This window comes from Anabrus simplex, chromosome 1, assembly GCF_040414725.1.
Source record: "Anabrus simplex isolate iqAnaSimp1 chromosome 1, ASM4041472v1, whole genome shotgun sequence".
Taxonomy (NCBI): Eukaryota; Metazoa; Arthropoda; class Insecta; order Orthoptera; family Tettigoniidae; genus Anabrus; species Anabrus simplex.
Window position 1 is genome coordinate 965,357,131 of NC_090265.1, and position 15,021 is coordinate 965,372,151.

The 15,021-nt window shown below is 36.8% G+C and overlaps 1 protein-coding gene across 3 annotated transcripts in view; it reads right to left on the reverse strand.

Moving 5' to 3' along the window:
* Positions 1-252: 252 nt before the first annotated feature.
* LOC136857825 (ubiquitin-associated protein 1) overlaps positions 253-15,021 on the reverse strand; it is a 59,400-nt gene continuing 44,631 nt past the window's right edge. For 2 of the 3 annotated variants that reach the window (XM_068225317.1, XM_068225316.1), the window contains one exon: positions 254-3,287. In XM_068225317.1, coding sequence (XP_068081418.1) covers positions 3,063-3,287 — 225 coding nt within the window. In that variant the 3' untranslated portion in view covers positions 254-3,062. Of the gene's footprint in view, positions 3,288-15,021 lie in introns of all 3 variants that reach the window. The other variant, XM_067136785.2, reaches the window with a different exon arrangement.

Below are 15,021 nucleotides of genomic sequence, written 5' to 3' on the forward strand. Positions count from 1 at the left end.
TAGGCTACAGCATTAGACCTTCAAGAAAATATAGACTTACTAAACATTGACTTACAGGCTGTTAATGATTGGTCTGTTGCGTATGGCCTGAAATTGAATCCTTCAAAGTCGCAAGTAATACTTCTTGGCCATCAAAGTCAAATGACAAGTACCGGTATAAGTAAACGTCCATTGCCAAGAGCAATCCTTCAGAAGTTTCCAATTCCTTTTGTATCACAAGTGAAGAATCTTGGCGTTATCATGGATGAACACATGACTCGGTCTGCACGTCTTACATATCTACCAAAACGTTTTCTCAGCTTTACATTTTTTATATAAATATATATTTGCAATAAAAATTATAAAAGAAATTAATCAAAGCTCTTGTAATGCCACATTTTGACTACTGTGACATTGTTTTCAACAATGCAAGGCCACAATTTTCCCTAAGGCTACACCGCTGTTGTAAGTATGCATGTCTCACTAGGGTGGATTTTTATTTCAGTTATATATTCTGACTGTGTTTAATTGTGCTTTATCTAGTATTAATTAATTATAACTCTAATGCAAACTAATTGGTTTAGTGTAAGATAAGATCTAATGGCCTTAACTAAGCCAATAAAGACATCTATCCAGCAGCGATGAGCCATTGAAAAAAAGAATAGGACGGCGATATTTGTCTTTTAGTGTACAGCCTTACATGCTGAGTACCGTATATTGCTGACAATTTTTTTAAATTTTTTACAAAACTGGAGCTATTTATATGAAAAAGATTCAGTCAGGTGTTCCATTTAAATTGTTTCTAGTACAGTATATCATTTTTAAACATCACAAGTGTGTGGAAAATTTTAAAACAGTTGTTTTCCTTAGTGAGGTACAGGCTGACATCACCATCTACACAGTGAGTTTTTGGTTCTACTTCTACAAATTTCAGGCCTGCTGGCCAACCACACCAACAGAAACAAGCCCTGTAAGACCCACACAATCATTGCAGTCTGAGTTAAAACAGTTAAAGCAACTCCTTAGTGTGACACATTTAAAAAAATTAACCACACGATTGTGCAGGTCTGGTGGGAATGTGATTATAGTACCTGAAAAAAATATTAGTTTTCAGAAAACGACAATGAAGTAGAGTTATCTTATGCCCAAAATGGCACCAAGTTTGTCTAGTACTACTGTGAAATCTTTGCTTCAGTACATCAGTGTAGTCAAATACCATGTAGAAAATATTAATAGTACAGTATAGAATTTAATATGGAAAGAAACCACTAGAATATTTAAAAAACAAAAAAAGAACATAATTACACTCGGTGGAGAATTTAATACAGTATGCGGCAACACAAACAATAATGGAATTACAAAAATGCTCTAACCATCAAGATGTGTCATAACATGCAAAGCAACGATGGCTATACATATCTGTGTCCATACAGCATGTGTTCAAAATATGCACCTCACGTCTTGCATATTGTTCATAATGATCCTATAGCTTGTTGAACATGTTGATGAACACAAGCTGGCTCTCGTAATTCGGGGCATGCTGAAGGAATCTGTTTTTCGGTTTGATGACCCATCTAAGAATGTGCCCGAATTATAGCAGAAGGTAAAGTCACTTTTTGTATCCTTGCGGCAACTTGTGTTCGTCAACATGCTCGATGATCTACAGGACCATCATGAACCATGTGTGAGCTGTAAGGGTAAAAATTTTCAACACATGGTGTACTGAAGCAGTTAGATACAGGTTACTACCATGACCTGGCTTGTTATGAAGACTTATCTTGATGATTAGAGGAAGTTTATAATTTCAGTACTGTTCATTTTGCTTTTCTTTTTGTTAAGAAGGAAGCCATTTATTTCAGTGTCGACTCAGTTAATATAACTAAAAAACTGGGGTTTTTTTGTACAGGTATGCTATATATAGGGTTGTAAGTTTATATTTTGTGTTTTGATAGACTGGAAAAACTTAGAAGTTATGTTTGTTTTGCTGCATATTGTATTTACTGCTACATAAACTCTCGTGAGAAATGTGCTTCATATATGGTTCCAGACTACAAAAGAGTGCAAATATAAGACAGTAAGTAGAAGAAATATTATTCCCTATTGCTTCCAGATAGCTCCTAGGTCAATTACATGTAAGCTGGTTGATGCAAATTTGGAGAGAAATTCAACTGATGCATAGTGTCAGGATATTATACCATCTTCAATTCTTCAACTGATACTTCAACTACAGTAACACTATTACATAATGACAGAGACCTCACAGTTGTGAACAGAAATCATAAAGCTCATCCATCTTCCAACTCTAGTGATTTTAACATTTGTTCTTTACTGGTCTCTCACAGTTCAGTTCACTGGAAAACTATCCAACAACAGAGAAACTCCTAAAAATTAAAGTCCACTTCGTACCACACTTCTAGTGAGGTACAACAGAGCTCTCTAAAAAGCTTGAGGTATCATAATTCTCTTTTATTACATAACAGGAAATAAAAGAACTTTATGTCTCCTAGCTCTCTGGGTTGTTGCAAGTTGCAAAATAAAACAAATACAAACTTTAAAAAAGCTAATATAAAATAGAATAATGGAGATATCACAGAAACAATTTTAAACAAAGTGAGTATACAGAAGCAATGAAGATATCACAGAAACTGCTTCAGACAATATTGCCTGTGTAAATGAGAATAGTTTTATGTACATATCACAACTTACCAACTAATTTTATTCTTCTCTTTCTTATCATGATGTTATAACTTCTGACCACTGATTTTATATCAGAGAACGACTAAGGTAGGAAATTCTGTGACATGAAATCAGTAATCAGCTGTTTAAAAAGAGATTACATTGTGTACAGCCAGCTTCACAAACAAATTATGAAAGGAAAATAAAGATATGTAGCATAGCACTTACATATGATTATAATTAAAGTAGAAGAAAGATACATTACTCTAAGCTGCTACTTTCCATATTTAGTTCCCTTTCATGTTCACTACTGCAGTTCATCACTTGTAACATATGGTAGATGTATTTTTTTTCCTTTAAGGATATACACAGCACCACCATAAACTTGTAGCCTTACAACTAAATTATTATGATATTATATGGTCAAGAGCTTTGTCCCTGTCATTGTTGAACATCACAAGAGCTTGAGACACTTTATCCTCCGGAAACCCTAGGTCCAACAGCTGAGTCAGGGCCTCAAGATACTTTACTGCTCGAGGATAATCACACTCGTTGAGTAAAAGAGCATTCTCCGCTTGGTCACCAGGCCAGGTTTCCTCCAGTGACTGAACCTGGAGCAGAAACTCAACCACCTAGGTGGTTACAAAGAAAGGCTTTTTTCAATAACAAAAACAACAATAATATAAATTAAATAAATAACAAATAATAATAATAATTTATTTATAATAATAAATAACAACCAGCAGTTTACCGCTGGCTCCGCCCGCAATGTACACAGTATGGTGTTGTTCGTTACTATCCTCACGGATGTATTTGCAAAGTTTCGAGTTAATGAAATAAAGCACATGATCTGCTGTGGTAATAGAATGTAACATTATGTCAACAAAACACTTGAAAAACATCACATAAAGAAATTGAATTATACGTTCCTTGGAACAACACTACGTTACAAGTCTCCAAATCTCCACTTGTGCATGACAACACATTTAAATATTAGTTACATCAAGAACATGAAAATGAAAATCGTGGGTCAAATAAGCCCCAGTTTTAATATCACCCTTTCTCAAGACTTATGATAAAAAAGAAGATACATTTCATTTCATTTTTGAACATTTTAAGTTAACCAGAATAGAACTGCCAAGTTAAAACACATTTAATTTAAATTTATATTTTCAATCTTGACCAACCTACAATCAGTTCAAATCTCCACTTATTGTTGACGACACATCCTGTCAACAGACACGGTACGTCAAGAACATGATATGATATAGGGGTCACATAAACCCCGGTATGTAATCCTCTTTACCAAAAAGAAGATCCATTTTAGTTTTGGACATTTTTCAAATTAGATAGATTAGGACCAAAAAACTTAACTGTATTAACTTATGTTACCCGTCTTAAGAGTTCATTAATGTTTGTATATATTGTATATATTGTATATACTGGTATGTTTATATTGGTTAAAAAGGTCCTAAACCTTGACCTAAAGGTTGTATACAGGCTGAAGATGCCCAAAATAATGGGTGAAACATGTACCTGACCTAAATAAGTCTACATAAAATCATGTAGATAATAACCACATTAAACGTGGAAAGTATTGAATAGGTGGTTTTTTATTAAATTATCCTTGATATCTTTACCTAACAACACTAAGTGCCGAACTGTTAAAAAGTCCTTCAAAGATCTTCGTCATGGAGACAAATGTACTCATAACTTTTCTCAGAATCTCCCAATTTAAGTAGTTATTACCTTAAAAGAAAGCGCTTGATCCACTGAGTGTTCTTAGGCCAAAACAAACTCCGTACCTCAGTTAAAACCAAAGATTACTTCAAAGAGACAAAAAATTGAAAAAAATCAAATAATTTGAGGAAGGCAGAAGTTAAGTGATTTATAGTACCTGATGACAAATCTGTGCATGAATACCTTTCAGTTTAAAAAAGTGCAGGAAATCGACCGGATAGAATGGCTGGACTGACTGACTTTAGTTTTCATAAATTTTTTTAATATATAGATTTATTATTATTTATTTTGCACACTTTCATGGTAATTATATTGAAGCAATTGTATAGATTTTAGGAAATCAAAATATAATAAATCTTAATTTACACTACATTTTTATGTGGAATTCGAACCCATAAATTTCCGTACATTTCCAGTCATGGCAATGACCACCGTCTTCTACATGGTCTTGTAGATGTTGTGTTGACATCAACTTCTTCAGTCCTTCCACCAGAGTTTTAGGTATAGCAGCTGTGTTCGAAAGGATGATTGGTACAATTATCACCTCTTCACAATTCCATAATAATCTTTGAATATGTTCTGCCAGTGGTGTATACTTGTTGATTTTCTCAGTATACTTTTCATGGAGGTTTCCAGTGTTTGGGACAGCTATGTTGATCAGAGCAGCATGTTTTATTCCCTTCTCTAATACCACTATATTCAGTCTGTTGTGAATAGTCGTCTTATCCGTGATAATGGTTCGGTCCCAGTACAGTTTAATTTCATCATTTTTAAGTACATTTTGAGGGATATACTTAAAATAGAGAAGTCTTTCATCAACCAGTCTGTATTTAATTGGCAAGTTCTTGGCAACCGAATCGTGACGTTCCTTATACTCCTTTCCTGAGAAGTGCGAGCATCCAGAAGTTCGTTCGTTATTCGTGTCAGAAGTATCAACTTTACTTACAGATATTTAACAAAAAGCAACAAGATATCTACATTCCTACTATACAAATATACAAGTCTATTATACAATCACAGATAGAGCAACAATATTCGAGAGCTAGATGATGCTTGCCCAGTATTGGGCGACGTCAATAGCGTTAGGGGAGGCTGCAATCAAGTCTTTCATAGTGCACATCGAAGGACATAGAACACACTGACATAGATGTTGGATCGTCTGCTGCTCTCCGCAATCACAAAGTGATGAATCACTTGAGAAGCCCCACTTCCGCAAATTTACTTTTGTTCTGCCGACTTCTGTACGGAGTCTGTTAAGGGCTTTCCATACTGTCCACTTCTCCTGGTGTCCACATGGAAGACTTTCCTTCGGCTCTATCCAGTTGGATAGGTGGTGGATTCTTTCTTTCCACATTGTGACTCTAGCATTCTCTGCTTTCCCCTCAAGGTTAACTGATGTGTGGAGAAAACTTTTTCTAGATTTTAGCCTCTGTGTGGCTGGGTGGTATCCATAAAGAGGATGTGCTTCTGAAGAAGATGACTGGAGCCTTTCTTTGTTAGCTGCTCTCTCCCTACGAATCTCACCGGGAGCAATACCAGCTAAAAGTTGGACCTTCTCAATGGGTGTAGGTTTCAAACATCCAGTAATGGTCCTGCAGCTTTCATTTAAAGCGATGTCGACCTGCTTCATATGAGCTGACCTGTACCAAACCGGGGAGGCATATTCTCCTGCAGAATAGCATAGAGCTAGAGCTGATGTTCTAATGGTTTGTGGTTGTGTTCCCCAACTTGTTCCTGATAACTTTCGTAGAATGTTGTTTCTGGCAGCTATCTTTTGTTTCAGGTTTTGGCAATGTTTCCTATATGTTAATGTGCAATCCAGCATAACTCCCAGGTACTTTGGTGTAAAGCAGTGTTCCAGTAAGTTCCCCTTCCATAGTACTTTGAGTTTCTGAGAGGCCTGCGCATGCCGCAGATAGAACGCACAAATTTGAGTCTTAGCTGGATTTGGTTTGAGTTGGTTTTCCTCATAATAGGTACCTAGCTCTTCTAATGCAGCAGTTAAAGAGATCTCTGCTTCATCAAAGGTATCAGTTTGAGTAGTAAGTGCAAGGTCATCGGCATAGATAAAGCTTTTAGTATTTTCTGGTAATGGCTGGTCATTAGTGTAGATGTTGAAAAGAATAGGAGCCAGTACACTGCCTTGAGGTAGTCCATTCCTTTGATTCCTCCACCTGCTTCGGCGTCCTTGGAATTCGACAAAAAGCGACGATTTTCCAGGAGAGTAGCTATCATCTTGGTTACCTTGATGTCTGTAATCATTCTATAAAGTTTGTTTAATAATATCCTGTGATTTACTGTATCGTAGGCGGCTGAGAGATCCACAAAAGCCACACCAGTAATCTTCTTCATTTCAAACCCGTCCTCGGTGTGCTGGGTTAGATTAAAACCTGTGCTGTGCAACTCTTTCCTGGGCAGAAGCCACATTGCTGAGGGATTAGGACTTGGTCTACTACTCCCATTAAGCGATTGAGCAACATTCTTTCCATTATTTTGTATAGGTGGCAGAGTAAGGAAATTGGTCTGAAATTTTTGGGGTTCGAAGGTTCCTTTCCAGGTTTCAGAAATGCGATCACCTTGGATTTTCTCCATAGTTTTGGAATTTTTAGGGACGTAAAACAGTTGTTGAAGAATTTTAAAAGCCATGCCTGTGTGGTTGAACTGAAGTGTTTTATTTGTTCTATTGTGATATCATCTAATCCTGCCACTTTTCCATTTTTGGTACATTGAATCGCTTTCTGTAAATCCGTTATTTCAAATGGCCGGGATAGGTTACTGGACTTCATTACCTCGCTTTTTAGGATATTATGTTCCATCTTCCTTATTGGGTGATTTGTTTTTCCATTGATGACAAGCTGATTTGCGATTTGGTTTGCCGTAACATTTGCATGGACTGGTCCCTTGGTTGGATCGTTGCTAAGTCGTTTGAGAAGCTTCCAAGCCTTTCGGCTATCCCTTGACATGTCTGTTTCCTCCATAAGTTTGATCCAAGCATCTTTCTTTGCCTCTGCAATTGAGGAAAAAAGTTTCCTTCCAGCTGAGATAGTGTCTTCACTTAGTGGATCTTCCTAAAACAGTGAAATATATGTGTTCATTTGGGCAGCTGTGTCTGAAGTTAGGCCTTGTATATAGTTAACTCTGCATCCTCGTGGTATGGAAGCGCGGGAAGCTTTCTTCACAGCTTCAACAAACTGATCATAAAACTCTGGTGTTGGGTGGATATCTGATATTTTATCAAGGGTTGAGCTGAACTTCTCCCAGTCTGCTTTTTTGAAATTATACCTCCTTCGAAACGGAACCTTTATTGGTTGAATTGCAGAGAAAAGTTGACACATTATGGGCCGATGCTGGGTATTTGGAATGGGATTGCACATTGATTTCACACATTGCTGTGCCACGTGTTCACTCACAAATATCAGGTCTGGGTTGAAGCCTCGTCGCCATCTACTGCTGTTAAAGGATGGAGGTAGTTTGGGGTCATGAATAAGTCGTAATTGGTAATCATCAGCCCATTCTAACACAGCTTCTCCATTATTATCATCATCTGTATATCCCCATGCACTGTTATGGCTGTTGAAGTCTCCAACCACAAAGTTTGTCTTTTGCTTGAAGTAGTTATCTGGAATTTTAAAGGAGAAATCCACATTTGGTGGTTTGTAGACACCCGAAACGATGCAGTTACTGAGTTCCACAGTTATTATCTCGATTTGATTTTCACTGGTGGCTGCAACAGAAAAAATTTGTAAATTTGGTTTGGTAAAATCAGCGCTGCCATACTGTCTGTGGGAAATCTCAGCCACAAGTCTCATTCCCGCTATTTTTGGTCGCCGTAGATGCTCATCCCTGTGAGTTTCCTGAAGGCATAATATATTACATTTGTAAGTTTGACAAAGCTGGTGTAACATTCCTTCTTTAGATGGAGATAAACCTTCAATATTTACAGATATAATGGTTAGTCAGAAGTAACATGATGGATGGTTTCTTGCTTATTATTACTATTAATATTGTACCGGGGGTGTACAGTATCTCTCTATTTCATGAGCTGTTCTCTACTATGACCATCACTATTAAGGACTCTGAACTTTGAGATAATGTAATGGTTTTTTCTTCTATATTCAGATGACTGTCATCGATATATAAGAGACCTCTTGAGGGCAAAATCCTAATTAATCTTGAAAGAAAGTCTGTATCTCTATGTTGGTAAACTTGTTGGCGTGCTGTTATTATTTATATTTCCAAAGTTACCAATACTTCCTCTACCACCTCCTCTAATTCCATCAGCCTATCTCAATCTAGAATGTAATATTTCTGACCAATCAGGGTCTTTCTTGGTTAATCCGATCCTTGGATTGTAAACATCTGGAACTTTCGGGCTCTCTCTCTCTATATATAAGCTGAGGGATTTTCGCCTTCAGTGCTTGTATTGCGGTTGTGATTGTGTGTGTGTAGAGGGTTCCTCTCGGGGATATCTAGAGGCAGGGGTTTCGGCCTGAAGAAAGTCCCAAGTAATAAGGTATGATAGAATAAACTTATCTAAGTGTATTTAACTGCATGTGAAGTGTAGGGAAGATTTTTGTAGTTTTCATTTGAATGTAGCTGTTAGAGTTTTCTTTTCTCATCGTAATGTAGGGTGGTCTCCGGACTTAAATAATTATTTCCCTTATGGAAAGTTGGTTGAATATACGGGAGCACGAGTGGTTACCCTTGTAATTATCCCATTCAAATTGAATCTGGTGACTAAGTCTTTTGTAACTCTAAAATTGAACTCGCGTTTTTCGGCCTTAAAAGTTTCTCCTACTTAGTCGCCCCGTAGTATGGATCAGCCTCTGCTTTATTGGGCCATCAGCCCACACAGGATTTGAATTTTTCCATTTTGGAGTGGCTGATTTCCGCCTCCTTTCAAATTAGTTATCGGCCAGCTGTAAAGAATTCCTTTTCTAAATTTGTTTTGTTGTGGCTAAGTAGTATAGGCCTTTGGCCTCGGTATATTTCTTGAAGAGTAACCTTAGTAAGTAAGCTAGATCTGTGTGCTTCAACCTAACAGATGAATTGGGTATCACTAATGTAATTTGAAATCCTTTATCAATAGCCCATTATGGGGCTGATCCTGTAAAAGAATTGTGAAATTGGTTGTGACCCATGCTCACGAAGTGTAATAATAGAGACGTGGTCTCTTCCTTAAATTTTAGGGCTAGCCTCTATTTGGTTTGAGAATTTATCAAATCTACCTTATTATGAATGATCATGATCACTGTCGTTAATGTAAATGGGAGCTTAATCCCCGGATAATTGTACCTGTTAAGAGCTAATAGGCTTATGCTGTACCGGTGTCAGAGCTCTTATTTTATTTTCTCGAGCTGACGAGCTCCAGTGTTATTTCAAATTTGTAAGGGTTTATCGAGCAACCTTACTGTTCTAAGGGTTGTTAACTTGATATGATTACATCTGAGTTCATTAGAGAAGAAAGAAATAAAATTTCTTGGATTTTGTTAGTTTAACTTATACTTTGAATATTGCTTGTCCGCCCATTCAACTAAGGCACTTCCTATTTCTCTGTGAGCCATGGAACTGTGATGATGATAATAATAATAATAATAATAATAATAATAATAATAATAATAATAATAATAATAATAATAGGAAATCAAGAAATCCATTGTATAATTGACTAGAGTCCAATGTAGGCCATAAAATGTAAAATAAATAAATAAATAAATAAATAAATAAATAAATAAATAAATAAATAAATAAATAAATAAATAAATAAATAAATAAATAAATAAATTAAATAGTAAACTGAAATGCTATTGGTTTCAACAATACTGAGAACTGTGAAATACTTCCAAAACACTAATCAACTTTCGAACTGCCCAGAACCAAACCACAAGTTAGAATTTCCAGAAATTTTAGATCCACTCTTGAAAAAATTAAATAATTTAAACACTCAAAATAATAAAGCTAATGGAGAAGAATTGATACAGCTAAACTTTTAAAACAGTTGGCCAAAAAAAGTTATAAAGAACTATAACTTGACAGTGTTATGCATTAAATGGCTAAGCGCCAATTTTTGGTTATCATGATTTTAGCACCCTCAAATATGTATGGTCTGGAACTATAACATTTTTGTACACTACTGTCCTTTATTACAATGTTAACTACTTATAATTTAGTAAAATCTAAGCGCCTTCCCTTTTACCTTGGGTTAAGAGTTTTGCATCAATTAGCTAAGAGAGAAAACTATGAAGCCATTCATACAAGTGCCATATTCAATATGAAATGGAAAAGCGACAGTTTATTGTCCCTAAGACTCTGACTCTGTTGTTAGTCATCACCAGCATCATCATTCAACCACCTCTAGTTTCCCCAGTGTGGTGTAAGAGCGCTCTACATTTCTGTCTGCACAGGTACATTCCTCCCTCTTGAACCTTACACCATCTATGCCTCTTCCTTGCATATTATAATCCTTTATTTAGATTAACCATCTTGTTCTTGACCTGCCTCTAGCTCTTTTTCCCATCAGGTTCGTTTCAAACCATTCCCTTGCTACTCTCTTTGGATACATTCTCTTCAAGTGACCAAAGCATTTCAATCTTGATGTTGCTAGAGGTTCAGAAAGTGGTTCTATTTGGACATCATTTCTGATCTTATCATGTCTTGTTAACTGAAGCATTGTCGTCTGGAATTTCATTCTTTATTTATAGTGTTATGCGATAATCGGCTATGCACCAAAAGACCTGTTCTCTCTTGCTGCCTTTAGTCTTGTGGGAAAATGTTGTGGGTGTACTGAATGAGTGTATGTATACATCACGGCAAGCAGAGCGCAGAAAATTCTTTCACTTCCGAAGAAGTATGTTCCTGGATATTCAGACACTTCAGATGAACATAATGTGAGCCTTCATGATTATTTTTTATTCATAATACATGGTAACTCAACTGTGGCTTTCATCAAGCAATATCTAACACCGTTAATGATTTTACTCATTACATATATGTCATTAAGATGACTTAAGCCCTATTGAGCAGATTACAATAACACATATTAATTTTAATTACTAGCAAAAAATCTCTGAATATAAACACTGATTTCTTTAGCAATTATTTACAATGTTGAATGCAAAAGGCAGGCGCATTTGCCTGGTGTGAAAATGGGAAACCACAGAAAACCATCTTCAGGGCTGCCAACAGCGGGGTTCAAACCCATCTCCCGGATGCAAGCTCACAGCTGCGAGACCCTAACCGCACGGCCAACTCGCCCGGTGAATGTAAAACTGATCCTAATGCTGAAGTATATCATGAAATCACACCCAACACTGAAGAATATAAAGATATGGTTTCTGGTTTCCAGGCACAGCTATTTGCTCTTGCTTGTTTTAAGGGGCCTAACATCGAAGGTCATCGGCCCACAGCTATTTGCCCAATGATGATTAATTTGGAGACACTGAGAGCGTCCTTAAGTTCCAACGAAAGTTATATCCAACAGTGGATTATGGAAGTTCGAAGGAGATGCCGAAAGAACAAACTTGTTGTTAAACAAGAAGAAGAAGAAGAAGAAGAAGAAGAAGAAAGGATTTCAAGGGCACTTCTCCTATTGAGAAACAAATAATAAATAGGAAGAAAGACATCAACAGCAATGTGATAAGCTGGCTAAAATGTGCAAATTAAAATAAGTAAAGAAAAGCCACAGCTGCTGAATTGAAACGAGTTTTTGATGACACAGAGGGCCAAGAAACTAATCTGAAGAGGAGAGATGCACGCCAGGGTAACCAGAACAACTTCAGTTTTTGCCTTAATGATCTACGGCGGAATGTAAAGAATATATTGCAGCCGAAACTGCAGGACATTAAAAATATAATGCATATGATACTGTCTGCTGCCAAGGAACTCTACAAAGGTCTTCAATCATATGGTAACAGTTTTGACAACATTGAGGGTTTTGGTAAGTGAGCTTGATTTCTTGATAGAAGGTGAAACCTGAGACAGTATCAGTTTCTTATTCTGTGATAAAATACTTTGTCATAAAGAAGGATGTACAAATAGCAATGTTTAGCAACAGTTCATTGTATTATTATTACTATTATAATTTAAACATGTTAAGACTTATATTCAAATGTATTTGTGCGTTTATTAAAATACTGAAAATAAAATTGCTATTGTTCTAAAACAAAAGATTTCTCATTGTACACTTCATGCCCAGGATCCTGAGTCTAAATGTGGCATAAAAAAAGGCAAACTAAAAACATGGTGCTTAGCCGTTTCATGCCTAACTGTCGTGTTCAATAGAATAACACAGTAACAAGCTATGCACCGAAAATGGCACTTACCAGGTGTATACATAAGTCTTTTTCGGTTTCACTAAGAGATGGCACCAGCGAACAGTACGCAGCATATGAATTTGACACATACGTCAGTTTGTTTGTCTGACATTAATGTACCAACACACACAACCTGAGTCTGCCAAACACTAGCATCTGTGTTGTATCTTTCAGTGATCATGTAGATGTTTGTGCCTGAAAAAGAACATTTGCAGCACGCATTGCTTTTCTTATTCAAACAAAAGAAAAAGGCTGTGGAAAGTCATTGTTTGCAGGTAGAAACATATGGTGAACATGCTCTATCGATTAGAACATGTGAGACATGGTTTCGACAACTTAAACCTGGTGATTTCAATGTGAAAGACCGCGCACGGTCTGGTAGACCACAAAAGTGAAAACACAAGCAACTGCAGGCGTTACTGGATGATGACTCAACTCAAACTCAACAGCAATTGGCAGAAGCATCAAATGTGCCACTAGAAACAATCAGCAGACGTTTATGAGCAAACTCAGTAAATGGGTCCCACACGATTTGAATGAATGGCAAATGGAAAATTGCTAAGTCACTTGTGAAATGCTGCTTCAACGCCACAAAAGAAAATCATTTCTGTACCGAATTGTGATGGACGACGAAAAATTGATTTATTTTGAAAACCCGAAGCGGAGAAAATCATGGCTGTCACCTGGCGAAGCCGGTCCTTCAACACCAAGGCCAAATTGCTTTGGCAAGAAGACCCTGCTTTATGTCTGGTGGGACCAGAGCGGTATTGTGTATTATGAACTCTTGAAGCCCGGTGAAACCGTTAATGCACAATGCTATCACCAACAAGTGATTCATTTAAATAACGCATTGATAGAAAGATGACCGGAATGGGCCAGAAGACATGGGGAAGTGATTTTGTTTACACGACAATGTGCCGTCTCACATAGCAAAACCAGTGAAAGACAGCTTGAAATCGCTTGGATGGGACATCATTCCGCACCCGCCGTACTCCCCCAAACTGGCACCATCTGACTATCACCTCTTCACATCAAAAGGGAACGCGCTCGCAGAGCAGCACTTCAGTAATTTCGAGGAAGTTGGAAAATGGCTCGACGAACAGTTTGCCACAGAAGACAAGCAGTTTTTCTGGCATGGTATTCATAAACTACCTGAAAGATGGGTGAAGTGTGTAGAAGCCGATGGCCAATATTTTGAATTTAAAAAGGAATTTTCCTTGAAAACTACGTGTATTCTTTACCACAAAAACTGGCAAAAACTTATGTATACACCTGGTAGCAGTTTTATGTGTAACTAAACTCATAAATAAGATAAAACATCTAAGTGACAAATGCTCATAAATCAATTGCTTACAGTATTTTTCTAATTTAAATGTAAGATCTGTCAATAATCCATAGAAATAAGAGTTGGTGTGTTTTGAAAATCAAATAGGGCCATCAGGGGAGATTTAGCAGTTGTTTAAACATGCAATAGCTGTTTAATTCAGAACACCAACCAATTAATCGTTGAAGATATTTGGAAAAACAAAGAACAACCTGAAAGGATGGACAGTGGCCTTAATGCACCCATTACACAATAAATGTGATTAACAAGATGTTGATAACTATGTGTATCCCTTCTGTCAGTTGCCTAAGAAAATATTCTCTAAAATTCTGCTTAACAGAGTAGAGACAATATTCGATAGTCAATTGGGTAAATATCAGGGTGAATTTTGAAAAGGCAAATCTTGCTCACAACAAATATTTAATTTGAAATCCATAATCTGCCACAGACTAATGAACATACTTGTAACATTCATAAATTTTTGAAAAGATCTTTGACACTGTTGAGGGAAACCTTAGATAAAACAATTTAGGAATTTGGAGTTAATTCAAAATTGGTAAATATTATTATTATTATTATTATTATTCATCTTCTTCTTCTTCTTCTTATTATTATTATATCATCATATGGCCTCAGCTACCGTGTGCAGACATGACAATTTGATGCCATTTGGCTGTCTGCTGGTCAATTTCAACGTTCTGTTTTACTCTAGGCCTACCAGATAGACTGAGTAAACCAAAACTCTCTTGGGCATCTGTGGCTGAGATTTAATGAATTTTGTTGGGTAAACACCAAATGTGTCACCAGAAATCTTTTACATGCCGACATCGTACGACATGGAGTGTTGAATAGATTTTCTTCCGCCCTTCAAAAATCTGACTGCCTCTGCTGGGTTTGAACCCGCTATCCTGGGATCCGGAGGCAGACACACTACCATTGATCCACAGAGGTAGCTATCTAATACGTGAAACCCTTTCAGATATAATATCA